At 40.4% G+C, this 27,685-nt stretch overlaps 1 protein-coding gene across 4 annotated transcripts in view; it reads left to right on the top strand.

Annotated features, from left to right (window-relative positions):
- Positions 1–16,221: 16,221 nt before the first annotated feature.
- The window catches only part of NEMP2 (nuclear envelope integral membrane protein 2), a 34,478-nt gene continuing 23,014 nt past the window's right edge, over positions 16,222–27,685 (top strand). For all 4 annotated transcript variants that reach the window (XR_005020706.1, XM_036858934.1, XM_036858933.1 and 1 more), the window contains exons 1-2: positions 16,222–16,481; positions 24,759–24,874. Coding sequence is in view for 3 of the 4 variants with exons in the window: in XM_036858934.1 (XP_036714829.1) it covers positions 16,376–16,481; positions 24,759–24,874 (222 nt within the window). In the remaining variant the exon portion in view is untranslated. The remainder of the gene's footprint in view (positions 16,482–24,758; positions 24,875–27,685) is intronic.

The raw sequence follows: 27,685 nt of genomic DNA, 5'->3' as shown, positions 1-27,685 counted from the left end.
AGCCCGTGCACCACAACTGCTGAGCCTGCGCTCTAGAGCCCGTGAGCCACAACTACTGAGCCTGCATGCCACAACTACTGAAGCCCGCATGCCTAGAGCCGTGCTCTGCAACAAGAGAAGCCACCACAATGAGAAGCCCACGCACCACAATGAAGGGTAACCCCCACTTGCCGCAACTAGAGAAAGCCCACGCGCAGCAACGAAGACCCAACGCAGCCAAAAGTAAATAAATAAAACATTAAAAAAGAAAACATATAGAACAACAACTTAGCAAAATCAAAATCCCATGGACAACATTTACACGGATGCTAGGCTGCAAGGCATCCACACAAACTTCAAAATACGTGTGAATGAGAACAGACCACCCACAGCCATAAGACCTGGATCCTATCAGCATGTGAGCAGGAAAAGGAGAGAGAAGCAGTGAAACTTGACAGACTTTGACAGACTTGAGAAGAGAAGCCCTAAATAGCAAGGACTATTTACTGGAAAGCATGTGGTCAGGTTTTGCCCAATCGGGTAGGTGGTGAGTGCAAGGGGTCTGCTACAAAGACTGAAGGTGCTTAAGCAGCCCTAGAGACTGACTTGCCAGAGCTTCCTTTCAGGACAGAGTGTCACACTGAAGAGAAATGCTGAGAGTGGAATCAAAATTAAGCTGGACAGAGACAGAAAGAACAACAGATAGAGGAGACCCAGATAAAAGGTTGGGGGGAAGGGAACAGAACCAGGAAATCTCATAAAGCCAGCTGACCCTTCTTAACACTACCTGAAAACAACAGAAGAGGGAGTTTATGAAGTTAGAAAAGCTATTCAAAGCTGTGTCTCCTACTAAAAGTTCTGGAAAGCCATTTTAACATAAAAATGAGAAACAGAAAAGTATTGAGGCCAAATGCCTTGCAAAGTTATTTCTAAGAAAAACAATGAGCACAATAAATATCCCTACACCAGAAAGACATGCTCACAGAACAAATCAAAACTATTATCTTCTATCTCAAAAGAAGCTAAAATACATTAAGAAAACGATAAAGACATGAAATGAAAACATTATTAAAATACTCTGCCACTGAGGTGGTAAAATCCAGGAGACAATTAGAAATTTTTTTAAAATTATTTCAGAAGTGACACTAAAATGAAGGAACACAGAGCAAACATAACAAAACAGATTAAGCCTTAAAAGAAATAAAATAATAAAAGGAGGACATTTTTAATTTTTTTCCCAACAAACTTTTTTTTTAATATTTATTTATTTTTATTTATTTATTTTGTCTGCACCAGGTCTTAGTTGCGGCATGCGGGATCTTTTTTAGTTGCCCCATGCAGGCTCATAGTTGCGGCATGTGGACTTCTTAGTTGTGGCATGTGAACTCTTAGTTGCAGCATGCATGTGGGATCTAGTTTCCTGACCAGGGATCGAACCCCGGCCCCCTTCAGTGGAAGGGGACCACCAGGGAAGTCCCAAAGGAGGAAATTTTTTAAATAAAAAGTAAAGAAAAAGATAAGAAACATTTGACAGAAAATGACAAATATTGGGACTCTAGAGCCCACGTGCCACAACTACTGAAGCCCGCGTGCCTAGAGCCCTTGCTCCGCAACAAGAGAAGCCACCACAATGAGAAGCCCGCAAACTGCAACGAAGAGTAGCCCCCGCTCACCGCAACTAGAGAAAGCCTGCACGCAGCAACGAAGACCCAGCGCAGCCAAAAAAAAGAAAAAAGAAAGAAAACGACAAATATTAAAGATAGACAAAGAAGATTCAACCTCATATAATTGGAATCTTTGAAGAAGTGTAAAGCAAGGGGACAAAATAAATACTAAAAATTATAATTAAAGAGAAATTTTCTTTATAAAAAACAATATGAAACTACATATTGAAAAAATATACTTTGTAGCTGAGAATGTTGACCCAGAATTATCAACACCAAGACAAATTTCTAACAAAATGGATGAACTTTAAAGAAAAAAAAAATTCCATTGAGTATCCAATCAAAACCAAAAGTGACTTAAAAGGTAAAAAAGTAGATTATCATCAGGGTTTTTTTGACAGCTATACTTTATGCCAGAAGAAAATGGAATAACATATTTAAGAGACACAGGAATAAAATGTAAACCAAGGATTTTATATTCTGCAAAACTGACTTTCAACTATAAAAGGCACAAAACAACAGTTATCAATATGCAAGGACTCAGAGAATATTGTTCTCAAGAATCTAGAGAAGGACGAGTATTAGACAATCAAAATGATTAGAGAGACATCAGTAAAGAGACATCATCAGTAAAGAGACATCAGGTGGTAGACGGTAAAACATAGTTATATGAAGAACTAATAATAAATGAGAGTTAAATGAGAGTATAACATATAAAGGCTATATTCTCACATAATGTAGATATAGTATAACTAAAAAATGGGATGAGGGTGAGGAGAGCATATAAAAAAAATTCAGCTGTTCTTTGTAATTATATTGGTGGTGGTAATATGTGTATTGTTATTCTAAGCCTGTCGTGTGTACAATGTAGAATAATGTAAATCAGTAATTATGAGATACAATTCCATCATCTACTGTACACTTGGGAACCAGAAATCTTGTTATGGAGGAAGAGAGATATAGATGCAGTAAAAGTATAAAAAAGTCTAGGTTAAAATCCCATAGTACTGACTTTTAATTGGAAATATCAGCATAATCATTAGGTATTTTATCTGTAAAATTATATCTATATGTATATTTATCAATAGATAGATAGATTTCCTAGCTCTGCCGCTGAAAAGGCCAAGTAGCAATAAGTAATCAACCCAATAGCAATAAGCATTAGCACTCAGATCGTGGTCTTGAAATCGTAGAAGAAATCAAGGTTTTTGGAAACATGACTGATTTCCTATCTGGGGCAGGATGCATACAAGATAAATGTGGACATCTGTTATTAAAAATCAGGGAAGTTCTCAAAAATTACTAGGGTGTGTCAAAAGGGCTCAGACCAACCTGAAGAGAATCCTGCTGGCCAAAGATAGGACAATTTGAGCTTCCAAAAAAAAAAGTTATAATTGCTATTGATTGAAATTTTATCAAATATGTTGAAATCATGAGTTCATTACAGTGTTTTTAAAAACAAAGAATTGGTGACCTTCAGAGAAGGATAAGGAACCAGTTTATTCTCTTAAAAACTGGTAAATAGAGGAAAAGAACCGAGCATCTATCCTACCTTTTCCACATGAAATGTATCACTGGGTAACCAAATAGTAGATGAGAGATATGTCTCCTTGTCAAAGCACTTCAGCTAATATAATAAGTGAAAAAGAAATAATGGAATCTGAATATCACCCTTTTGCAACCCCCGGTGAATTAATGGATCTAGACATCAGTAGCTAGTCATACCACAAAAAGAGAATCAACCAGACATTGTATGACTCCTGATGAAAGAACACAACACAACCTATAGTCTTACCCAAAGGAATAAAACTAAGTCCAATGAAGCCTCAGAATCCAGGTGCCAGTTTTCAGGAAATACCAAGGACAGAGGAACATGCCACACTGCATAATGAGTATGAAAACAGCAAACTTCAGACTATGGGAAACTTGACAAGTCAAAAAGCTTGGGTTCTTCAATAGATAAATCATAAAGAAAAGAAACAATGGAAGAGTGAAACTGTACAATAAGAGAGATTTAAAAGACATATCCAAAAAAAATTTTAATGGGCAAAACTGTCTATGGATGTGCATTTGGGTGTCATAAACTATAAGGAAACAAGTGGAAATGATTACTATGAAAATCAGGATGATGGATACTTTGAGGGGTGGGAGGTGATATGAAATTGGAATGAAGCACATGGAGGACTTCTGGAATAGCTGGAAAATTCTATTTCTTGACTTGGGTCTTGGCTACAAGAGTGTTTGCCTTATAACAACTCATTGGGGTATACGTTTATTTTGCATTGCCTTCTAAATCTTTTACGATAGATATAAGGATTAAAAGTAATAAAAACCTATTTAACGTAAAGGATACCTATTACACTAAAGGGAGAATTTCAACAAAATCCTCTCATGTATGTTATTCAAGATTGATAAAGTATCAAAGAGAACCTATTATATTTCCAGTGATTATTATATCTGGCAAAGAGTGGAAAGAGGAAAAATGAGGAAAAGTCAATAAAGAACCAGGTGAGATGGTGAAATGAAGGGCAGGGACAGTAACCTCTTAATCCTAAAACAAATCCAAGCAATATTGGTAGGTTTAGGTGCGCTCTTTTCTCTAAAGTGGGTTTAGATTGTACACAGAGGAATAAATCTTTATAAAGCCCCAATCATTTGGAAAGTCTGGCCCTTTGAAACTCAGAGCCTAAATACTTCCTTGTTTTAATTATTGCTGAGACAAGTTAAGAGCCTTAAATATTTAGATGGATTATTTTAAACATCATTGTTAGGCAAATTATCTTTAAATGAAAAAAACCAAGACTGCCATCAGAACACTACTGCCAAGCCACATGAACATGAGTTTCCAGGGACACACCCGCAGTGTGGTTAGGACCAAATTCTAACCTGCAAAATGCATGCCTGAAGAGTCGGCTTCCTCCTGCTTTTCTTCTATTTGCTCCAATGTCTTAATGGCTTATCCTGCCCATCATTTCAAGGGGCAAGTGACCTAGTTAACTGAACTCTGTCACATTAGATCATCCAGATTAGTCATTGCTCATTCTACTCTATCCCTCCTTATTTTTTCCCCTGCCTTTTTTGTTTTCTACCGTTCCTATTATCTTCTCATTTTCCCCATTATAACCCACACTCCTTTGTCTAATTTTTCTTCTCTTTCATTATTCTAATAGAAAATACTTGCTATTTTGGAAATTGAATGCTTTAGAATGAGGATGATATGTAAATCCACTAAACAAGACCGATAGAAGGAAAAACATATGATTTGTGTAGAAGTAACTCCCATTTTGAGTCAATGTGTAAATTTCAAAAAAGAAAACATTTATCGAAGTTGAGAATAATGCATAAAACTCATTTATTAAGTCAGCATAAAGTTTCAGACTACCATTTTCAGACACTTACGAGGGCTTTCGGAAGCTGTCAAAAATATCACCATAATAAATTTTTCCCTATCTGTTGTTCTTCCAGTTTTTGTCTTCTGTGATACCACTTCCCACCATCGAGGCTGGAAATGCCAAACATTCACTCCACACAGTTTAACAAGGGCATGGGCCAGTCACTTGCTAATGGGACTAGCAAGAGAGTTAGCTGAGAGGGTAAAGGTGAGAGCTTCTAAGAAAGGCTTTATTTCTCTCTTCAAGCAATGGAAGGGGAAATAGTGCTCCTGCTTTTGGGTACAGTTGTGTGAGGGAGGACCCAATATCAGTGGCAATGGCAGCTTTTTTCAATTATGAGGAGAAAAGCTTGAAAACAAGTCCCAACAAGCTGAGAGTGGTGGAATAGAGAACTGAAAACGGCCTGAGACCTTGATAGGATGCTTCAGCTGCTGAATCAACCTGCTGGGACTTCCATGTGACATAATAAATGTCTTCATTGTTTTAAGACACTTTTACTTGGAAATTCTGTTACTTGTATTTGGAAACATCCTAATACATACTCTGATAATACAGGTAGACTTCTTGACCCGGTCAATAAGGACAGGGTATAAATCAAAGTAAGCAAATGTAATTGAGTTGGGCAGAATGTTACTGAAATGTCCTAAATAATTATTATTTTTTTCATCCAGCTTTACAGACTTTGCTTAATGCAAGCCAAAATATATATAATTTCTGTCAGATAGACTCTGTCGGCAAAATATGATTAATAATATTAGCAAAACAGAAGTACATTAGTTGAATTATTTATACTTGCCACAATCTCTATTGAAACATGACTAATCTAGAAATTATGATTTTGTTATAGAAACTGCTCAGAACAGATAGACTTTCTTGTGTCAATTTTCTTCAAAAAATAAAGTATTATTTTATTATAAATAAAACATTATAAATTTCTTCCTAACAGTTAGTAGCTTACACTGTCTTTCCACACCCATGGTCACAATAACATCCTGGAAAAATAAGGGAGTCAAAAATCTGTGTAACAACTCCATAATACACTTAGGTCAAGCCAGATATAGAATACAAAGAGACAGCAATATTGGAAATAGAGGCTATTGAGATCTGACTTAGAGAAGCAAAGGGGGAGAGAAACAGCAGAAGAACAAAACCTGAGACATATTTATCTCCATCTTCCAGCCTCCACATACCCTTTTAAAAAAAGATTTCTTTCTAAAAACACTTGAAAGAATATAGGTTGAAGAATTTTTCTGAGTAGACTGTGACCACTGGGGACATTCTGAAGTAGCTGGTGGGAAACTGAAAGCAAGAAGAGAAAATCTCTGTTTTAACTGAATTGAAAGGCTCCTTAAATTACACACAGATCTTTTACATTGTCAATAAATGACTAATAAGGCAGTTAAAGAACTTAACTAAAAGGATATCTGCAGTTTATAGCTTCCCCTGAAAGAAGAAAAGACTTCCAAATATAATTATCTCACTATAAATTATTTTTTGGAGAGATTACTCCAGTGGGGCGGGGGGCAGGGTGGGAGGACCAAGATTGTAGAGAATGGCCGATTAAGAAAAATGCTCCCTAAGGGTGAGTTGGCAGAAAAGAAGACTTTGGCAGAGGTTCTTTAGGAATCAAGTCAAGTGGAGTGGCGGGATTGGATGGTGTCCAGGTAAGAAATAAACTAGAATCCCAGTGCTGGGAAAATGTATTGCATTTTACATGCAATCCTGAGCTTACTCACTGCAATTTAAACCTATTTAAACCTATTTATTTTTTGATCTTAAGAAAATATAACAAATAACTGGTGACTATTTTTCTGTATCCTAGTTCCTTAAATTAACTCTTAGAAAGCTGCAACTCTTCAACCTTCTTTTTCTCAGATTAACCAAGAACATCAATCTTTTCCCATAGATACAATACTATTTTCCAGTCATCATCAACTAATCATCAATCACTTTTGAATATTTTTTCCCCACCAGTTTTATAGCATGGTCAAAAGACTATTTGCCTCAGAATCGTAAATGTGGAATCCCAGGCCATACACTGTACCTACTGAATAAGAATCTTTGGAGATGGGACTCTTATCCACACCAAAATTTGAGAACCACTACTTTAAAGAATTCCACAGCTCTCAATCTGAATGGAAAGACCTGAGTTGAATTTGACCAATTATCTTTTATCAAGGACTTTAGCAATTTAGTTTAGAGAACATTTGATGTATTTCTTAGTAAATAATATTCTAATCCCTCCCAACATCATTTATTCATACTGAAAAGCTACCTATCTTTTACTTCTGACATGAATTATTAAAATTACTGAACTAGTATATGGCAAGTCAATTTCAAAGTATTTCCTAAATGAAATATGCTAAGAAAATCATGATCCAACAAGTCAACGTCTATTTTTATTCTTTTCTTTTATGGAGAAGTCTTGAACAGCCTGTTTTTTTCTCTTGATATATAAAATTCTAAAAATGGGAATTTTTAAAAGGAAGAAATGATGACATATAAATTCTATAATCTTTGCAGCATTGGTGGATATCATTACAATCTTTCTAAATCTTTCTTTATGAAAGAACCCAAAGTAGTAGAACTTTGCCTATTTCTTCTAATACATTTAATTAAATGTTCTACCTACCTAGAAACCAAGTGAAAGCTCCTAAATAATTTCTGACATGAGCTAAATTTTACTTCTGATTCATAATGACTGATTATAACCCTATGACAGTTACAGAAAATTAATTAGTTATGAAGAGCAAGAACTCTAGAAATAAAAATGCAGAGGCTGAAATTTGAATTGCAGTCTTTTTCACACCATGTGGAAATAGTCAAATGGAATTAAAGAACTTGGGTCACTAAAATAATTTTAAGGAAGCTCTTTATTATACATTGGTTTTTTAAAATAAGAATATGTCATATTCTAGCAATATGGATTACATAAAATGCACACACAATATTTTAGCTGTGATTATAAACTTGCCCAAAATTCTACTTACTGTCAAGCGTGAAACTTGTAAAACTCAAAATTTAGTCCTAATACTCTTGACTCACTTGGGTTACATGTTAAGAAGAGACATTTGGGGCTCTACGCCAGATGAACTGAATCAGTCTCTGGAGGGTATGTCCTGGGAATCTGCATTTACAATGCTAAACATTTACATATTACCCACACAACTAGCATTCTGGCAGGAGTTCCAACTTCTTCCCTATCTATGAGATCCAGATCCTCCAAGTGGCAGTGCTTCATTTTGTCTTAGAGACGGACATGGGGTGTTTACAAGAAATCCATACCTGAGGGACTTCCCTGGTGGCACAGTGGTTAAGAATCCGCCTGCCAGTGCAGGGGGCACGGGTTCGATCCCTGGACTGGGAGGATCCCACATGCCATGGAGCAATGAAACCCGTGCACAACTACTAAGCTTACGCTCTAGAGCCTGTGAGCCACAACAGCTGAGCCCACGTGCCACAACTATTGAAGCCCATGCACCTAGAGCCCGTGCTCTGCAACAAGAGAAGCCACAGCAATGAGAAGCCCACGCACCGCAACGAAGAGCAGCACCCACTCGCCGCAGCTAGAGAAAGCCCGCGCACAGCAATGGAGACCCAACGCAGCCAAAAATAAATAAACAAATTTTAAAAATTGTTTCCCAAGCAAAAGCAACAGTGACAATACTCAAAGTATTGCCAATGTTGTTATTAAAAATAATAATAAAATCCATAGCTGAAATCTGTAGGCAATACAATTGGGCAACTTCTTCAAAGAGACAATGAATTTTGTCCTTTTTCAAGCATCTCTTTTTGTGTAGAAATGTATGGGCTGGTGTTAAAATCCAGTTACAATTAATCATCTTACATCACCTGGGCAAATTTAATGGTGACCCCCCCCAACTACAATTTTCTCACCTCACTGACCCACTGATGGGCAAACATATTCTCTATTTTCTAACAGAAAGATAGAAAGCAAACCTGCATAATAATCCCAGGAGGCTTTGAACAGAAGGTTCTGCAGGTGTCCTGTTTATACGGGATTCAGTTTTGGTTTGGTTTGTTTAATCAGTATAGTTCATCTCCTAGAAAGAGGCACACAAATGCTGGTGTAATTTAAGAACAATAGACTGGTTTTACTGAGCTCTGACCACCACAGCAACAGTCAGCTCTACCCACCACCAGAGCCTCCCATCAAGCCTCTTAGATAGCCTCAACCACCAGAGGGCAGACAGCAGAAGCAAGAAAAACTACATTCCTGCAGCCTGTGGAACAAAAACCACATTCACAGAAAGATAGACAAGATGAAAAGGCAGAGGGCTATATACCAGATGAAGGAACAAGATAAAACCCCAGAAAAACAACTAAATGAAGTGGAGATAGGCAACCTTCCAGAAAAAGAATTCAGAATAATGATAGTGAAGATGATCCAGGACCTCGGAATAAGAATGGAGGCAAAGATCGAGAAGATGCAAGAAATATTTAACAAAGACCTAGAAGAATTAAAGAACAAACAAACAGATGACCAATACAATAACTGAAATGAAAACTACACTAGAAGGAATCAATAGCAGAATAACTGAGGCAGAAGAACAGATAAGTGACCTGGAAGACAGAATGGTGGAATTCACTGCTGCAGAACAGACTAAAGAAAAAAGAATGAAAACAAATGAAGACAGCCTAAGAGACCTCTGGGACAACATTAAATGCAACAACATTCGCATTATAGGGGTCCCAGAAGGAGAAGAGAGAGAGAAACGACCCGAGAAAATATTTGAAGAGATTATAGTCGAAAACTTCCCTAACATGGGAAAGGAAATAGCCACCCAAGTCCAGGAAGCACAGAGAGTCCCATACAGGATAAACCCATGGAGAAACACACCGAGACACGTAGTAATCAAATTGGCAAAAATTAAAGACAAAGAAAAATTATTGAAAGCAGCAAAGGAAAAATGACAAATAACATAAAAGGGAACTCCCATAAGGTTAACAGCTGATTTCTCAGCAGAAACTCTACAAGCCAGAAGGGAGTGGCATGATATACTTAAAGTGATGAAAGGGAAGAACCTACAACCAAGATTACTCTACCCAGCAAGGATCCCATTTAGATTTGATGGAGAAATCAAAAAGCTTTAAAGACAAGCAAAAGCTAAGAGAATTCAGCACCACCAAGCCAGCTCTACAACAAATGCTAAAGGAACTTCTCTAAGTGGGAAATGCAAGAGAAGAAAAGGACCTACAAAAACAAACCCAAAACAATTAAGAAAATGGTCATAGGAACATACATATCGATAATTACCTTAAACGTGAATGGATTAAATGCTCCAACCAAAAGACACAGGCTTGCTGAATGGATACAAAAACAAGACCCATATATATGCTGTCTAGAAGAGACCCACTTCAGACCTAGGGACACATACAGACTGAAAGTGAGGGGATGGATAAAGATATTCCATGCAAATGGAAATCAAAAGAAAGCTGGAGTAGCTATACTCATATCAGATAAAACAGACTTTAAAATAAAGAATGTTACAAGAGACAAGGAAGGACACTACATAATGATCAAGGGATCAATCCAAGAAGAAGATATAACAATTATAAATATATATGCACCAACATAGGAGCACCTGAATACATAAGGCAACAGCTAACAGCTATAAAAGAGGAAATCGACAGTAACACAATAATAGTAGGGGACTTTAACACCTCACTTACACCAATGGACAGATCATCCAAAATGAAAATAAATAAGGAAACAGAAGCTTTAAATGACACAATAGACCAGATAGATTTAGTTGATATTTATAGGACATTCCATTCAAAAACAGCAGATTACACTTTCTTCTCAAGTGCGCACGGAAGATTCTCCAGGATAGATCACATCTTGGGTCACAAATCAAGCCTCAGTAAATTTAAGAAAATTGAAATCATATCAAGCATCTTTTCTGACCACAATGCTATGAGATTAGAAATGAATTACAGGGGAAAAAATGTGAAAAGCACAAACACATGGAGGCTAAACAATACGTTACTAAATAACCAAGAGATCACTGAAGAACTCAAAGAGGAAATCAAAAAATACCTAGAGACAAATGACAATGAAAACACGATGATCCAAAACCTATGGGATGCAGCAAAAGCAGTTCTAAGAGGGAAGTTTATAGCTATACAAGCCTACCTAAAGAAACAAGAAAAATCTCAGGTAAACAATCTAACCTTACACCTAAAGGAACTAGAGAAAGAAGAACAAACAAAACCCAAAGTTAGCAGAAGGAAAGAAATCATAAAGATAAGAGTGGAACTAAATGAAATATAAACAAAGAAACTATAGCAAAGATCAGTAAAACTAAAAGCTGGTTCTTTGAGAAGATAAACGAAATTGATAAGCCATTAGCCAGACTCATCAAGAAAAAGAGGGAGAGGACTCAAATCAATAAAATTAGAAATGAAAAAGGAGAAGTTACAACAGAAACCGCAGAAATACAAAGCATCCTAAGAGACTACTACAAGCAACTCTGTGCCAATAAAATGGACAACCTGGAAGAAATGGACAAATTCTTAGAAAGGTATAATCTTCCAAGACTGAACCAGGAAGAAATAGAAAATATGAACAGACCCATCACAAGTAATGAAATTGAAACTGTGATTAAAAATCTTCCAACAAACAAAAGTCCAGGACCAGATGGCTTCACAGGCGAATTCTATCAAACATTTAGAGAAGAGCTAACACCCATCCTTCTCAAACTCTTCCAAAAAATTGCAGAGGAAGGAACACTCCCAAACTCATTCTATGAGGCCCCATCACCCTGATACCAAAACCAGACAAAGATACTACAAAAAAAGAAAATTACAGACCAAATCACTGATGAATATAGATGCAAAAATCCTCAACAAAATACTAGCAAACAGAATCCAACAACACACTAAAAGGATCATACACCACGATCAAGTGGGATTTATCCCAGGGATGCAAGGATTCTTCAATATACACAAATCAATCAATGTGATACACCATATTAACAAACTGAAGAAGAAAAACCATATGATCATCTCAATAGATGCAGAAAAAGCTTTTGACAAAATTCAACACCCATTTATGATAAAAACTCTCCAGAAAGTGGGCATAGAGGGAACCTACCTCAACATAATAAAGGCCATATATGACAAACCCACAGCAAACATCATTCTCAATGGTGAAAAACTGAAAGCATTTCCTCTAAGATCAGGAACGAGACAAGGATGTCCACTCTCACCACTATTATTCAACATAGTTTTGGAAGTCCTAGCCACGGCAATCAGAGAAGAAAAAGAAATAAAAGGAATACAAATTGGAAAAGAAGAAGTAAAACTATCACTGTTTGCAGATGACATGATACTATACATAGAGAATCCTAAAAATGCCACCAGAAAACTACTAGAGCTAATCAATGAATTTGGTAAAGTTGCAGGATACAAAATTAATGCACAGAAATCTCTTGCATTCCTATACACTAAAGATGAAAAATCTGAAAGAGAAATTATGGAAACACTCCCATTTACCATTGCAACAAAAAGAATAAAATACCTAGGAATAAACCCACTTAGGGAGACAAAAGACCTGTATGCAGAAAACTATAAGACACTGATGAAAGAAATTAAAGATGATACCAACAGATGGAGAGACATACCATGTTCTTGGATTGGAAGAATCAATATTGTGAAAATGACTATACTACCCAAAGCAATCTACAGATTCAATGCAATCCCTATCAAATTACCAATGGCATTTTTTATGGAACTAGAACGAATCATCTTAAAATTTGTATGGAGACACAAAAGACCCCCAATAGCCAAAGCAGTCTTGAGAGAAAAAAACGGAGCTGGAGGAATCAGACTGCCTGACTTCAGACTATACTACAAAGCTACAGTAATCAAGACAATATGGTACTGGCACAAAAACAGAAACATAGATCAATGGAACAAGATAGAAAGCCCAGAGATAAACCCACGCACCTATGGTCAACTAATCTATGACAAAGGAGGCAAAGATATACAATGGAGAAAAGACACAGTCTCTTCAATAAGTGGTGCTGGGAAAACTGGATAGCTACATGTAAAAGAATGAAATTAGAATACTCCCTAACACCATACACAAAAATAAACTCAAAATGGATTCGAGACCTAAATGTAAGACCGGACACTATAAAAGTCTTAGAGGAAAACATAGGAAGAACACTCTTTGACATAAATCACAGCAAGATCTTTTTTGATCCACCTCCTAGAGTAATGGAAATAAAAACAAAAATAAACAAATGGGACCTAATGAAACTTCAAAGCTTTTGCACAGCAAAGGAAACCATAAACAAGACGAAAAGACAACCCTCAGAATGGGAGAAAATATTTGCAAACGAATCAACGGACAAAGGATTAATCTCCAAAATATATAAACAGCTCATTCAGCTCAATATTAAAGAAACAAACAACCCAAACCAAAAATGGGCAGAAGACCTAAATAGACATTTCTCCAAAGAAGACATACAGATGGCCAAGAAGCACATGAAAAGATGCTCAACATCACTAATTATTAGAGAAATGCAAATCAAAACTACAATGAGGTATCACCTCACACCAGTTAGAATGGGCATCATCAGAAAATCTACAAACAACAAATGCTGGAGAGGGTGTGGAGAAAAGGGAACCCTCTTGCACTGTTGGTGGGAATGTAAATTGATACAGCCACTATGGAGAACAATATGGAGGTTCCTTAAAAAACTAAAAATAGAATTACCATATGATCCAGCAATCCCACTACTGGGCATATACCCAGAGAAAACTGTAATTCAAAAAGACACATGCACCCCAATATTCATTGCAGCACTATTTCCAATAGCCAGGTCATGGAAGCAACCTCAATGCCCATCAACAGACGAATGGATCAAGAAGATGTGGTACATATATACAATGGAATATTACTCAGCCATAAAAAGGAACGATATTGAGTCATTTGCTGAGACGTGGATGGATCTAGAGACTGTCATACAGTGAAGTAAGTCAGAAAGAGAAAAACAAATATCGTATATTAACGCATGTATGTGGAACCTAGAAAAATGGTACAGATGAACCGGTTTGCAGGGCAGAAGTTGAGACACAGATGTAGAGAACAAATGTATGGACACCAAGGGGGGAAAACCACGGTGGGGTGGGGCTGGTGGTGAGCTGAATTCGGCTATTGGGATTGACATGTATACACTGATGTGTATAAAATTGATGACTGATTAAAAAAAAATTTAATTAAAAAAACAAACAACAACAAAAAAGACAATAGACTGCACTAATCACAGATTGTTAATCCCATCTGCTCCTCGTGAGAAGGAAGCAGTGTTCCATGATGTGTCAAAGGACCTATGAGCCTTCCTAAATCTGACCACTCTCCTTATTCTGTCTTCTTCTATTTCTTTCACCACGGTTCTTTGGTGTCTTTTTTCCCTTCTTCTCATTGCATTGTCACCACAAAGCTTATCTATTTTCATATGAGAGGTTTTCATATGAGAGAAAGGTTTGGGGAGGTTAGGTCAGATTTCATCATGGTCCCCCAATGACAAAATTATCACCTCCTAAGAGTCTTATCTCTGGAAAAAAATTTATTGCTATCCTATAAAGAGGAAAGTGGTGTTTTGAGTTAGCTTCTTTACTAAGAAGCTAAAGATATTTATTAAGGGTGTGCTACATGAATAGCACTTTAAATATTAATTTAATACACTACTTCTTGTCCTTTTATTCCTCTACCTGATACAGCTGTAGGAAAACACACTTGTCGTTCAAGAATATACCTATTAAAAAAAAAAAAAGAATATACCTGTTTCTTTTAGTCACGTTTCATAGTGCCACTCAAAATTAAACTAAATCAAAATGAATATGGTTAGGGAAAAAAAATGGGCAAGAGGCAAGTGGGGTCAGGGTCTCTGCTATTTCTCTGGAGACAGTCTGCAGGGTCAGACAAGGTCGAGTTCAAGTAATAACAGTTTATCTGTAAAAATCATCCTCCCCAGGAGTCCTTTACAAGGAGATTTCTGAACTTTCGAAAAGCCATATATGGGTGTGCACATGGCACCAGGGGTTTGAAGGCAGTTGGTTAAACCTAACTTTGAAGCCAGGGAAAGTCTAGTGAGTTCTACTCAGACCTTTGGGGAAAATGAGGCTAAGCTATTTTTAGAGGATGATTTCTGTTACAACTGGCTTCTCTGAAGTACCTTAGCAGAAGCCCAAAATTAGAAAAGAGGAAATGACCTTTTGTTCTACCGAGTGTTTAGTAGGAAATATTGAATCACGTTAATGGGTTTCCAAGGCCTGAGGAGGGTCTGGGCCTTAAAAAACAAAAAAAAGTACAGTATAATAGTGTTTAAGACTACAAGCTCTATACTCATTATCGATATTAAAACCACTCAAGATACTTTTCCAGTTTTATTGAGATACGATTGACATATAACACTGTATTTGTTTTAGGGGTACAACACAATGATTTGATATATGTATATATTGCACATATAATAAATTTATTTAACGTCCTTTTCCTCACAGTTACACATTTTTTTTTAATGACGAGAACTTTTAAGATCAACTCTTAGCAATTTTCAAATATTCGTTACAGTACTGTTAACTTTAGTCACCATTACATCCCCAGAACTTATTTATCGTATAACTGGCAGAAGTTTGCACCTTTTGACCACCTTCACCCAGTTCCCCCACCTCCCCCAACCCTGGCAACCACCATCCTGTTCTCTACATCTTTTTAAACACACACACACACACACACACACACACACACGCTAATTTTAAGGGATATATTGGTGAGGGAACGTTTTACATGCTCTTTATACTGAAATGTGAAAAGTCAATGCTATTTAAGCAACCAAATTGCCAATCTGTTATTGTTACAAACAAAAAGGAAAATGAGAAACAAAAAGGAAAAATAAACTGATTTTTATTTCTAAATAAGAGGGTTGCTGAAGGGACTTCGCCTTCCTGGGGTATGACTCTCAGAAGCCCTGACAACTGAGCCCTAAAGCCCCACAGTCACGGGTCAGGGCAGTTTTAGGTACAATTCACAGACGAAGGGTCTCCTCCTCCCCACACCCTCCAGGGTGAGACGGGGCGGAGCCCGGAGGGCCCCGGAGGCGGGAGGGGCGGGACAGGGCGCGAGCGGGGCAGCGGCGGCGGCGGATTCTTCCTCCGCCGGGGGCGGGACCTCCGCGTTCCCGCGAGCAGGCCGCACCGACCCCTGGTCTCCTTCTGGGCCCCGCGCCATTTCCGCTACTCTCGGCCGAGCGGGCCCCCCAGGGCTCGTCCCGCCGCTGGGCAGCGCGGAGCTCACCCCCTGGCGGGATGCGGCCGCCCCCGGGGACGTGCTGGCTGCTCCTCTGGCTGCCGCCGCTGGCCGTGCTGCCGGCGGGCGCGGTGCGCGGCGAGGAGAACGAGGCGGCGTTGTCAGGTAACCGCGGGCACGGGCGGCGAGCGCGCGCACGCTCCTCGGCTCCCCCGCTCCCTAGTCCCCCCCGCTCCTCGCCCCCTCCCCCCGTCTCGCCCGGCTCCCCGGTGATGGACCAAGCTCTCCTTTCCCCGGCGGCGGGGCGCGGGGAGCTGTTTCGCTGCCGGGCTTAAGGCTCCCTCCGCGGGCGCGGCCTCCCTTACCGCCTGCTTGGGGTTCCCTGGTCTCTGCTGGCACTTGGACACTATAATTTTAGGATGAGAAGCAACTGCAGAGTTCATTCTGGCACAGTTCCCTCGTTTTACAGAAGCAACCGAAGCCCAGAGAAGTTTTGATTAGCCCAAGGACACACAGATAGTCACTGTACAGATGTTCCTAGTCTCCCGACTTTCAACACAGGGCATTTGTATACATCAACTTAGGCTGAAAATATTATTATTTATCTAGCTAAAACTTTGGACTCAAGACTAGAGAAGGTAAAAGCTTTGGCTTTAGAATTGGACTGAAATTCCCCTGCTCTTACTAGCTCTGTGACCTTGATTGAGTGAGTCATGCTACTACTGGTCGCATGTAAAACACGGATAATAATATTTCACAGGATTACTGTGATGTTTAACGTGTGCCTGGTACAGAGGAAACAAGAAATGGTCGCTGTTCATAGTGTTGTTATGGGCTGTCTGGAGTGGGGCAAGGCAGGAGTTCTAACTCCACAGCTGCTACTAATTTGCTATGAGCTTAACTTTTTCACTGTTTTCACTATTTTTAAAAGATTTCCTGGAATCCCTGTCCACTAACTTCTCTTCATCTTATTGCCCCCCTTTGGTTGCAAGGGAGGCAACCAAGTGTGGGCTTTTAGCTGGGCATAGCTGCTCCCCTCCAGTAAAATCAGGACTGTTTGTCTAAGGATAAAGGCAGTTATCAGATTGAGCTGGAGCTACCAACTCCTCTGTATCTTGCAGTGAGGTACGCCTTGGGGGACTCTTCTATACCAGTTTTCACTGAATGGACATTTGTTGAGTATTTACTATGTGCTAGGCAGTGTTAAAAGTGCTTTAACTGCATTATCTTATTTAATACTCGTAGTAGCCCTATGGGGTAGGTACCATTTATATACCCATTTTACAAAAGAGGGAACAAAGGCTTGGTAGTAAGAGAGGTAACCAGTATATACTGATGAACAAATAAATCACAGATCTGTCTAAGAAGGAGGGTTTGTGAGCATGGCAACAGCCAGAAAATTGTAAGTAGCCTTGGACCAGCATCCAGAACCTTGATTTCTCTAGTTCGGTCATTACATTCAGCCACCCACTTGCAGAATTACATTGGTCCAGGCACGTAATCTTTATGGGCCATAGTTTTCTCATCAGTAAAGATGAAGATGTTCTATTACTGAATGTTCTCCAATAATTTCCTTACCTTTTATTTGCCTCAATGAACCCATTGTTTTTCAGGTTTTTATGCTACCAGATTTAGTGTTAACAATGTCAGCTTCTTTATTTTGTTAATCAAATCATACATAAATGTTTCTGTTCTGCCTGAGACATGCAGGATGCCCACTGAGTTGATAAAATTCTAGTCCAGAGCTAAGAAAATGGCAACTTCTGTAGCCTTATAGCAACACTTGCCCTTCCAGATGGGCTTCACAACTGAGACTTTGAAGCATCCTGGATACTGTGGTGTGCCAGTGACACCTCTGGACTAGACTGGGTCTGAGACCCATTGCTGCTCTAAAAGTCTGCAGTTTTATGAGGAACCCTGAACTCAAACAGCTGGTACTTCCTTTTCAAAAAATAGGGCCCAACTATAATGTGAGAAGCTTGGATTAAATGATATTTCCTGTTCTAAATTTCTGTCTTCAACACACACACACACCCTTCCATGGAATGGAGAACATCCAGACTGAAGCCAGCTTTCTGGTTCCCTATTTGGAGGAAGGTCAGAGGCAGTTGATATAGGACAGGCGGATAGTTGTCGGGCTGAGAGGAAAAGAAACTTGAAGACAAGAGTCACCCATAGTTTGTGAGGTCCCTAGAAACCATGTGATGTCCTGAGATGACGTTCACGCCCAGGAATGAACCATAGCAATAGGCCCTTTGAAACCACAGCTTTCAAATTCATCTATGGAGAAGAAAATCAGTACTTGAAGTTAAAATCAGGCCTGAATGTGCATTAGCATGTGATAGCTGCAGTTCCATTCTCTATGCACATTCTTGGAGAAATGAAAATCAAGATTCATATTCAAGCCAGGTTAGAAGAACAACAACTGGGGTTAATAGAGAAGATCCTTTGTAACTTGGATACTACATGCTAATTACTTTGAATTTGAATTTACAAAATAATACCAAGAAAAATCCTTCCTCCCTTTGAACTCTAAGGAGTTAAGGTTTGTTGCTTTTTGTTTTAACTATTCTCCCTCCCTTATCCCAAAAGAAAAGCAGTTACGTAGGCCAGATGGAGGAAGTGGCAGTCTAATAAGTGATTTTATTATTCAGTTATAATTTCATCTGAAGATATTTCTTCCCATAAGGACCCTGTAAGGTTAAATTTTCAGAAGGAACATTGCTGAAATATTTTTATGTTGGAGATTGTTTAAGATCTGCTAGATTAGAAGAGTGTATGTGCTTTTTACTTTTAGCATATTCTGTAAGTAGGTTTAAGTACTGCCTGCCCTTTTCTGAAGTTTTGACTGAATATTTTTACCTTAAAATAAAAGGTAATTTAGTTTATGACTAAACTCTTTAACTTAATTATATCTTTGTACATTTAGGAAAACATAAATGACAACAGTAGTACAAAAGAGTAATTTTAAATTTAATTTATCAGTTAAAGCAAGTGATGTGCAGTTGTCTCTTTTTTTATATATGATATGTAGTCCTAACATTAGATTAATTGAATATTTTCAAATTGAGTGGTATTTTAAATGAACTAAGGGATTTCACTGGTAAAGGTAACCCTGACTCAAATCCTTTGGTAATGTAAAGAATTGCACTTTGTCATAGCAGTTTGGGCACAACTGTCCAGAAATACACTGTTCTCCAGGAGTCAGGTTTATTGAAAGGTTCAAGAGGGCCTGCCGAGGACTGCAGGTAGTTAAGGAGGGCCGTGCTCGGTGCATGGCCTTGCTGGGGTAGCCTTAATAAGCATGGCATTCGGGGTTGGTCCTGCTTATACTCCTAAGTATTTGGGAAATGAGGCAGAGCTGGGATAGCCCACACTTGCAGACCCCTCTCCTGACCTGAATCAGGCTTGAGGAAGTGAATGCCTAGGTTATGGGAGCACCCTCTGGGGAGGAGACATATCTCAGCTCCAGGGGGAAGCAGTGGCTCTCCCTAGGCAGGTGTTGTTCTCGTCTGACCAAGTGAATGATTATTATTACATTTTTAATAATCCCTAGAAATTCCCTTTTGTTTTCTGGATTGCCTTGTGAGGGGATGTTGTTGATATTGTGATATATTTGGATTTGCCCAGATCTGACACCAGGAGGTTCCAATCCTAGCTGAATGAACCGGCAAAGACTGAGACTGCATGAATAAAGGACGCCTCCAGACCTGCCAGCAGCTTCACAGCCCTCAGTGTCAGGGCTGGAACAGGTGATAGAGTTCAGCTAAGCAGTCAAGCTGGCTATAATTTCTGTTTCCTACCCGCAGGCAGAGATAGAGGAAGTAGAAGCTGAATAATGAAATGTCTGTAGAAAAAGATTACTGAAGGGAGGAGAGGCCTAGGAAAGACGTTTATAAACAATCTAAGATTAAAAGCTCTGGCTCCCTCTAGGAAGGCAGTAGGCCAGCTGCGATAGGATCTTGATTGTCCAGGTCACTGTCTTATGCTAGTTGCCCATGGCTTAAGATTCACATGAACTCCCTTGGAGCTAGGGTTGTGGTTTCTTGTGGCTGTGAGTTTCTAGTTCCTTAGATAATTAGGAATTCTTGTGTGGGTTGATTGAGATGCATTCACCTGAGGAGACAGGTGATAACAATGAGGGCAACCAGAGGGCACCATGAAATGCTGACACCTTGTCTGTAATGTCTCATGTATTGTGTGAATTCAACATCAGTTTCACCTCAAAAGCCAGAGGCCGCTCTGGAGAATTCCAGGGGAGACGCCGTTTGCAACATGCTTTTAGTAGTGTTTCTATAAGTATCAAGAATCAGGGCAACGTACCCCTATCTGTACTTTCCTTAATCTGGTTGAAGACCAAGGTGGAATCAGAGCAAGTTCTTTTCTTCTAACTGGGAGGTCTTTACACAGAGTACACTGATGTACCACATAGAGTACAACAAAAACACGCTGATCGCCACCTCTTGCTTCCCTCTGCCCTCTTCTGCCTGGTGAGGAGAAAGAAGAGGGTTCTCAGCCCAAGGGGTATTAAGGGTTACAGCTCTCCGCCCTCTAGTTAAGGGTACATTGATGATGGGGTGGGGTAAGGAGGAGGCGTAGCCTGCAGGTTCTGTGGGTGGGATGACAATGGCACGGGCTGGACAGGTGTCCAGCATTAGGTTGCTTCAAGGGGAAGAGCAGAATGCACCCCCTTTTACGGTGCTGGCACTGGCCAGCCTCTTATAAAGATTGGCCAGGCTTTCACTGGGTCGGTAATGCACGCCCAAATAACCTACCAATCCTCTCGAATTACAACACACACATGAAAGACAAATATTTAAATGCTACGGATACAGTAATGAGCATGCCATGTCCCTAACTTCATGGAAAGAGAGTATAAACTAAAAAATACATATATAATATGAAGAGAAAAAAGCAGAGTAAGAAGAAAGTGGGTGAAAGGGGTTGGAGTGTGCCATTTTAGACAGTGGGGTCAGAGAAGGCCTTCCTGAGAAGGTGAATTTTGAGCAAATACATACGTTATCTATCAGAAGGAGCAAGCTCTGCCGAGATCTGGGGAAAGCCGGTTGCAGGTGGAGGAAACAGCATGTAGGAAAGGTTGAGGCAGGGGCGGCTTGGCATCCTGAGGACAGGACGGGTGGTGTGGCCAGAGAGGCCAAGCAGGAGGAAAGGTCGGAGGTACCCAGGTCCTAGGAAAGGAGGGTGGGTTTTCTTACGGGTGTGATGAGAAGTCATTGGAGGGTTTTGAGCAGGTAAATGCTGTGCTCTGGTTGATGTTTCTAAAAGGTCCCTGTACTGATTAGAGAACAGATTGTAGGGGAGCATCGTAGGGGCGATTCTGGAAGCAGACCAGCTAGAAGTCCCTTATAGTAACCCAAGTGCAAGAAGACTGCGGCCTGGACAGCAGAGAAACATTTACTCCTAAATTCAAGCTATTGTACTCTACCCAAATTGCATCATCTGGCTCTTATCTGAAGAGTTACAGATATCAAATGATTTAGGAGACAGTCTCAGGACCAAAATGGAAAAAAAAAAAAAACCTCACTGGAAGGCAGCGTTTGTTTGCAAAGCTCAGGCTCCAAAGGGTTTTTCCTCAGACCACTAACAAGAGGGTAGTTCGTGTACTTAGGGGAATTGACTCAGCCCTTGAAGTAGTGGAACGCTCTCTAGGAGAGGGGATGCACGGAGGGACCCTGGAAAGACCACAAGAAAAGCCCCTAGTGAGCACACGTGTGGCGTTAGGAGTAACCCTGAAGAAAGAACGGGCTGCAGTTAACGTTCTCATGGTGGTCTGGGCTGCTGGGGTCTGCAGACCGTAGACCTCGCGCTCTTCACCTGCCCCCAGCCCCAGAGTGTGCTCCCTCCCCAACGATAGGTAGGAACCCCTCTTCCGCTGGGGACTCCCAGCATAAGGTTCTCAACTCCAGCCGCCCGATTTCACCCTGTTCCTGCTTAGAGAGCCCACAGGGGACCGTGGAAGGCAGGACATGGGATACCAGAAGGCGAGTCCGGAGCCGCCCCTGCCACTCACTAGCTGAGGGCTTTTAACGTGCGTGGTGTGTTATCATGGCAGTCGCTCAGGCCCTTCCAGGATCCGCACTGCGTCCTTGGACACGCGCCTTTCATACGGCCAGCTGCAGCCCCTTGGGGTCCCGGGAGGGCCCTGTCCCCTGTGCAGCCCGTGGCCAGGAGTCATTTGTGTCTCAGATGTACCCAAGAAGGCTCCTCAGCATCTGTTGCTTTGTGTGTTGTTAACACTGTTCTGCATTCTCTTTTTTGCCCTTGTGTATAAACAGACCATGAAAGAATGCATTTTTAATTTTTGTAGCCTATATTTAAAAGAGAGCCTCGAGAGCTTCCTTCTCATGCCTTTTTGAGATCTGCCTCTTAACCTGGATTCTTATATTTGCATCTCAGACTCTCAAACTCTGCAAACTTCTTGGTATATTTAAAAACATATGCATCACAATGTTAAGAGTAAAGATTAAATGGTTTCACAGCATCACAGTGGAGGGTACTGGATCCTCGTGTAACTTCCCTGCTTTGTGCAGCCACCTGAGAACCTTGACTTTTATGCAGTTGTATTTCCAGAAGTGATAGGCATTCACAGTGTCTGTTTCTTCACTTTTCTCCAGCTTAATGCTAAGGATGCTTCTAGGCCAGACCAGGATCTATCTGGGCTTACTTAGTGTCATTCCCTAAATGGATGTAATTGTCAACTTGTTATTACTGGTTACCCGATCCTTCCCCAACTTTGGTGTAGCAGGTTGTTCTAGCTTCATTTCAGGTTTTTCTGGAGAAACAGCTGATCACACTCTCCTTAGAGGAGCGGGGGTTTGGGCATAAGGCCCGTTTCTCGATGTGCGCATAAACGTTCCCTGTTGCTGTTTCATATTTGACAGACGTAGTGGTGATACCCTATCCTGGCTCCAGAAGCATCTGTGACTTTTATCTCACTTCATTTTAAATTCAAATATAGCAGCAGCCTCAGAATAAAATGAACCCCATTACTTCATAATTTTCTTGTGGCATTTACTACATTTACCATCTGTAATGCAGCACCTGTCTTCTCTCTCTCTCTGTTATACTGTGTTATATTGTATTATATATTACATACTATATATAAAATATTTTTGTGTATTACACAGAACACACACACATATGTATGTACTACATCTGTCTCCAGCCAAACTTCTGTGCTACAGACCTATCCATCTTCACCTAGCCCCACCAACCAAGACTCAGTACTTCTAAAATTGAACTCTTCCCCTTTTTTTGCTTCTTCTCTAGTATTCCTTATCCCACTCACCAGAACCATCAAGTCATTTCTGAATCTCTGAGTCTGTTGATTCCACTTCCTAGGTGCTCTTACATCTGTTCTTTCTCCTGCCTACTTAGTTTGTTCCTTGTTTAGACTGCTTCGGGAGCCTCCACAGTTCTTCTGCTTTCAGTCTTCTTCCCCGCTAACATTTTGCATGGCTTGCAGAATGCTCTTTCTAAGACACGACTGTGTTCTCTGTTCCCACAGATCCATTCTCTGCCTTGCTCTCCCCTGCTCAGTTCCTGGAAGCTGGCCTCTGTGGGCTTCTTTGCCCTCTGGCTTCCGATTGGGTTTGGCAGATGAGAGGCACTGACGGAAGGGCAGGAGAGAGCTCCCCCTGAGGTTCTGGCAGGGTTTGCATTCCCTTAGACTACTGTCCTCTTGGCTCCAGTAACAACGGGTCCTCCCTTTGCCTTTTCAGGCCTAGGGATGTTGAAGGCTTTCTGCTCTTGTTGGTGCCTGGGAACTTCACGGTTCCTTGTTGTTAACGCCTTAACCCTGCCTACATCTTCACTGAACTCTTCTCAGTTAAACCCTTTGGAATGTCAACAGTATCTTGCTGAGACTTTGACACTTACCTAAAATCCTTCAATGCTCTGCTTTCTGTGGGAAGTCCACACTTGTCAGTGTAATAGAAACCACCTAGCTCTCTAGCTGCAGGTGTTGAAATGTCCTGTGTATTCCCTACACACGGCCCTCGTGAATGGCCGAAGCACTTTCATGATTTCCCTCATCTCCATGGTTCTGTACACATTTGTCACCCCACCCCCTGACTTCTGTCTCGTTGCCTCTGACTGTGCTTCAGTGCTCCACTCACGTTTCCTCCTTTCTGGGAAGCCTCCCTCAATCCTTGCCCTCTACGTCAAGATTGAAGAAGTGCCTATTCTCTGTGCTCTTACAGTCCCTCCATCTGTCATAAGAGTTTTGGTACTGGACTGTAATCTTTTTGTCTGCCTCCTGCTAGATTGGAGAGACTGAAGGACTATAATTACCACGTAGAAGAATTTACTGGCCATAGACTATAAAAACAGCCATCATTAACCCTGTGATTAAAAAAGAAAGAAGATAAGATTCTGGGCAATTACATATTTAGGAAATATATTCTCTTTTCCGTTTCTCAGTTCCAAGATGTAAAGCTTTGAAGGAAATGGATTTAATTAAAACGTCTCAGTCAGACTGTTACTGCTACAATCAAAAATCCCAAGTGAAATGGAAGTATATATGGTCAACTGTGCAGGTAAGAGCCTACTTTCAAATTATGTCTTAGGAACAGGGAGTTAAAAACGTACTATTTCAAGAGTAGAAGTAGCTTTTGTAGGACACAGAGCTGTGTATCAGTATGAAAGCTGCCTGGGGGATTACACACAGTAGTTCGGGGGAGGCTATGGGAGGGGACATTAACCTCCATACTCTTCATCAGCCCCTCTCCAACCACTCCAAGTAGATATGCTATCTGAGTGCAGTGTGCTTGCTGTTCGGACATGGCTCAAGGCAATACCCTGTCGCCTACTTTCCAAAATAATTGCTATCTCAAACCCTTCTCTATAGAAATTCTGAAGTTACCTCTGATCCCAGGTGTGGTCAACATAGTAGTTACTCTTTTTTTTTTTTTTTTTTTTTAAATTTTTATTTATTTATTTATTTATTTTTGGCTGTGCTGGGTCTTTGGTTCGCGCGAGGGCTTTCTCTAGTTGCGGCAAGTGGGGGCCACTCTTCATCGCGGTGCAGGGACCGCTCTTCATCGCGGGGCGCGGGCCTCTCACCATCGCGGCCCCTCCCGTTGCGGGGCACAGGCTCCAGACGCGCAGGCTCAGTAGTTGTGGCTCACGGGCCCAGCTGCTCCGTGGCATGTGGGATCTTCCCAGACCAGGGCTCGAACCCGTGTCCCCTGCATTGGCAGGCAGATTCTCAACCACTGCGCCACCAGGGAAGCCCAGTAGTTACTCTTAATAGCCTAGCACTTTCCTTCCTTCAGCATTTAATGAATGTTTATTAAGCACCTACTAAGTGCCAGGAATTATTCTAGGCTCTTAGGATCCATCAGTGAACAAAATAGATCCCCGCTCCTGTGATGTTTACACTCTTGGGAATGGGGGTAGGGGGTAGGGTGGGGTTAGCCATAAATGTAAAAGAGAAGAAAATTATAAAACTAGTAAGTGCTATAAAAAAAAAATGTAGAGTGAGATAAGTGGAAAGAGGTGGGTGGAGGCAAGTTGCAGTATTAAAAAGAGTGGTCAGGGTCATTCTCATTGAAAAGGTGACACATGAGTAAGATCTCAGTGATGTGAGTTACCCAACAGGGTATCTGAGGGAAGAGCTAGGACATCATCATATCAATAGGCACTTGATGTTGCTTTGTACTGTTACTGATAATATATACCACGTTGGTCACTTGGTTAAGGTGTTATCTGTCAGTTTACAGTTTTACCACTGTAAAATAACTATTTTCACCTCTGTAATGAATGACTGTTTTGAGGGGATAATTTGAGACTATGTATATACTCTATTCCTCATCAAACTTTCACCCCCTAGTTTTATTATCTGTTGATGATGCTTGCCTGAATCGATTATCATCAGGATGTTTATCAAATGGTGATTTTCTAATTCCATTATTCCTTCTACATTCATTGGCATTCTTCTATAAGGAAGAGTTTTACCTCCCCAATTTATTTATATCCATATAGCTTCATGGATTGCCAATTCATTTGCTGGACTACAATTCCTTACTCTTTTATTTGTTTTGTTATTCAAATTGTCCTAGATTTGGCCAGTAGGAGCCCCTTCGAACTAGCTCTTATGTCCTTTAACTTTTGCCTGTCATTATTTGAGCACTTCTTTACCTTCTGGCAAACAAGATGTTCCCAAGCTTATCCTGTAATTTCTTAGAGGCAGCTCTGGAGTCATACATTTTTCCAAGGAGCATTCAGTGTCAGGTGTGTTCATTACTACCGGATATCATTGTCATATGTGTATATACACACCCACACTCCTATACACATGGCTGTTTCTTCCTTCCTTTCTTTCTTCTTTCCTCCTGTCTATCTGTCTTCAAAAACCATGAATTCTGATCTCTCCAACACCACTGGGTTCACTCTAGTCTTTCTCCTTTCCATATCTATAACTCTCTTCTCTGATTGTGAGAAACCTGGTTCCAATTATCGTCAATATATTGATTTATTTGCCTAATCCTAGAGTAATTTCAGAGTTGCTAAGCCATACCGTTGTGAAAAACAAACCTAGTGACAAGAGCTCAGTATTTGTTTACAGTGTGTTTTATCTTCAGTTTGAGGGGTCACAGTCTACATATTGTGCTCAAAAGTTACTTGGGTTAATTCATTCCTACCCATCCCCCTTCAATATGGTTATATTATTCATTTGAAATACACTTGTTTTTATTTGTTTCCATTTCAGAGTTTTTCCTCATCCTGGTTGATTTTATTATCATTATTTTTTAGTATGTACAATATTAATATGGCTCAAAAGTCAAAACTACACAAAGGTGTTCTCAGAGAAGTGTCACTCCCCCTCATCCCTTCCCACCCAACCCATGTAGGTGATCAGTCTTGTTAGTTTCTGGTATATCTTTCCTGTGTTTCTTTTTACAAAAGTAAGTGGTGATGCATATTTATAGATGGTGCTTAAAGCCATGGGACTAAGGAGTGAGTTTAGACGGAGAAGAGGAGAGGACCAGCGACTGAGCCTGGGTCAGTCAGATATTAAGAGGTCTGGGAGGAGGAAGGGGCCAGCAGAGGAGAGAGAGAAGGGGCAACAAGCGAAGGAGGTGCCCAGGGAGCCCCAGGAAGTGCGACAGGGAGGAGGGAGTGATCAGCAGCGCCAGCCTCTGTTGACGGATCAGATAGAATGACTGGCAATGAGTTGGCCACTCGGTTTAGCAACATGGAGGCCACTGATGACCTTGTCAAGGGCAGCCTGTTGGAAATGAAAGCCTGACCGAAGTGGCTAAAGAGAGAAACGGGGGAGAGGAACCGGAGGCTGCAGGTATTGGCAACTTTTAAAAAGAATTTTATTGCAGTGGGAAGCGAGGAAA

Source organism: Balaenoptera musculus, chromosome 7 (genome assembly GCF_009873245.2).
Source record: "Balaenoptera musculus isolate JJ_BM4_2016_0621 chromosome 7, mBalMus1.pri.v3, whole genome shotgun sequence".
NCBI lineage: Eukaryota > Metazoa > Chordata > Mammalia > Artiodactyla > Balaenopteridae > Balaenoptera > Balaenoptera musculus.
The sequence above is the reverse complement of the archived record's forward strand: the minus strand, read 5'-3'. Positions and strand labels throughout refer to the sequence as shown.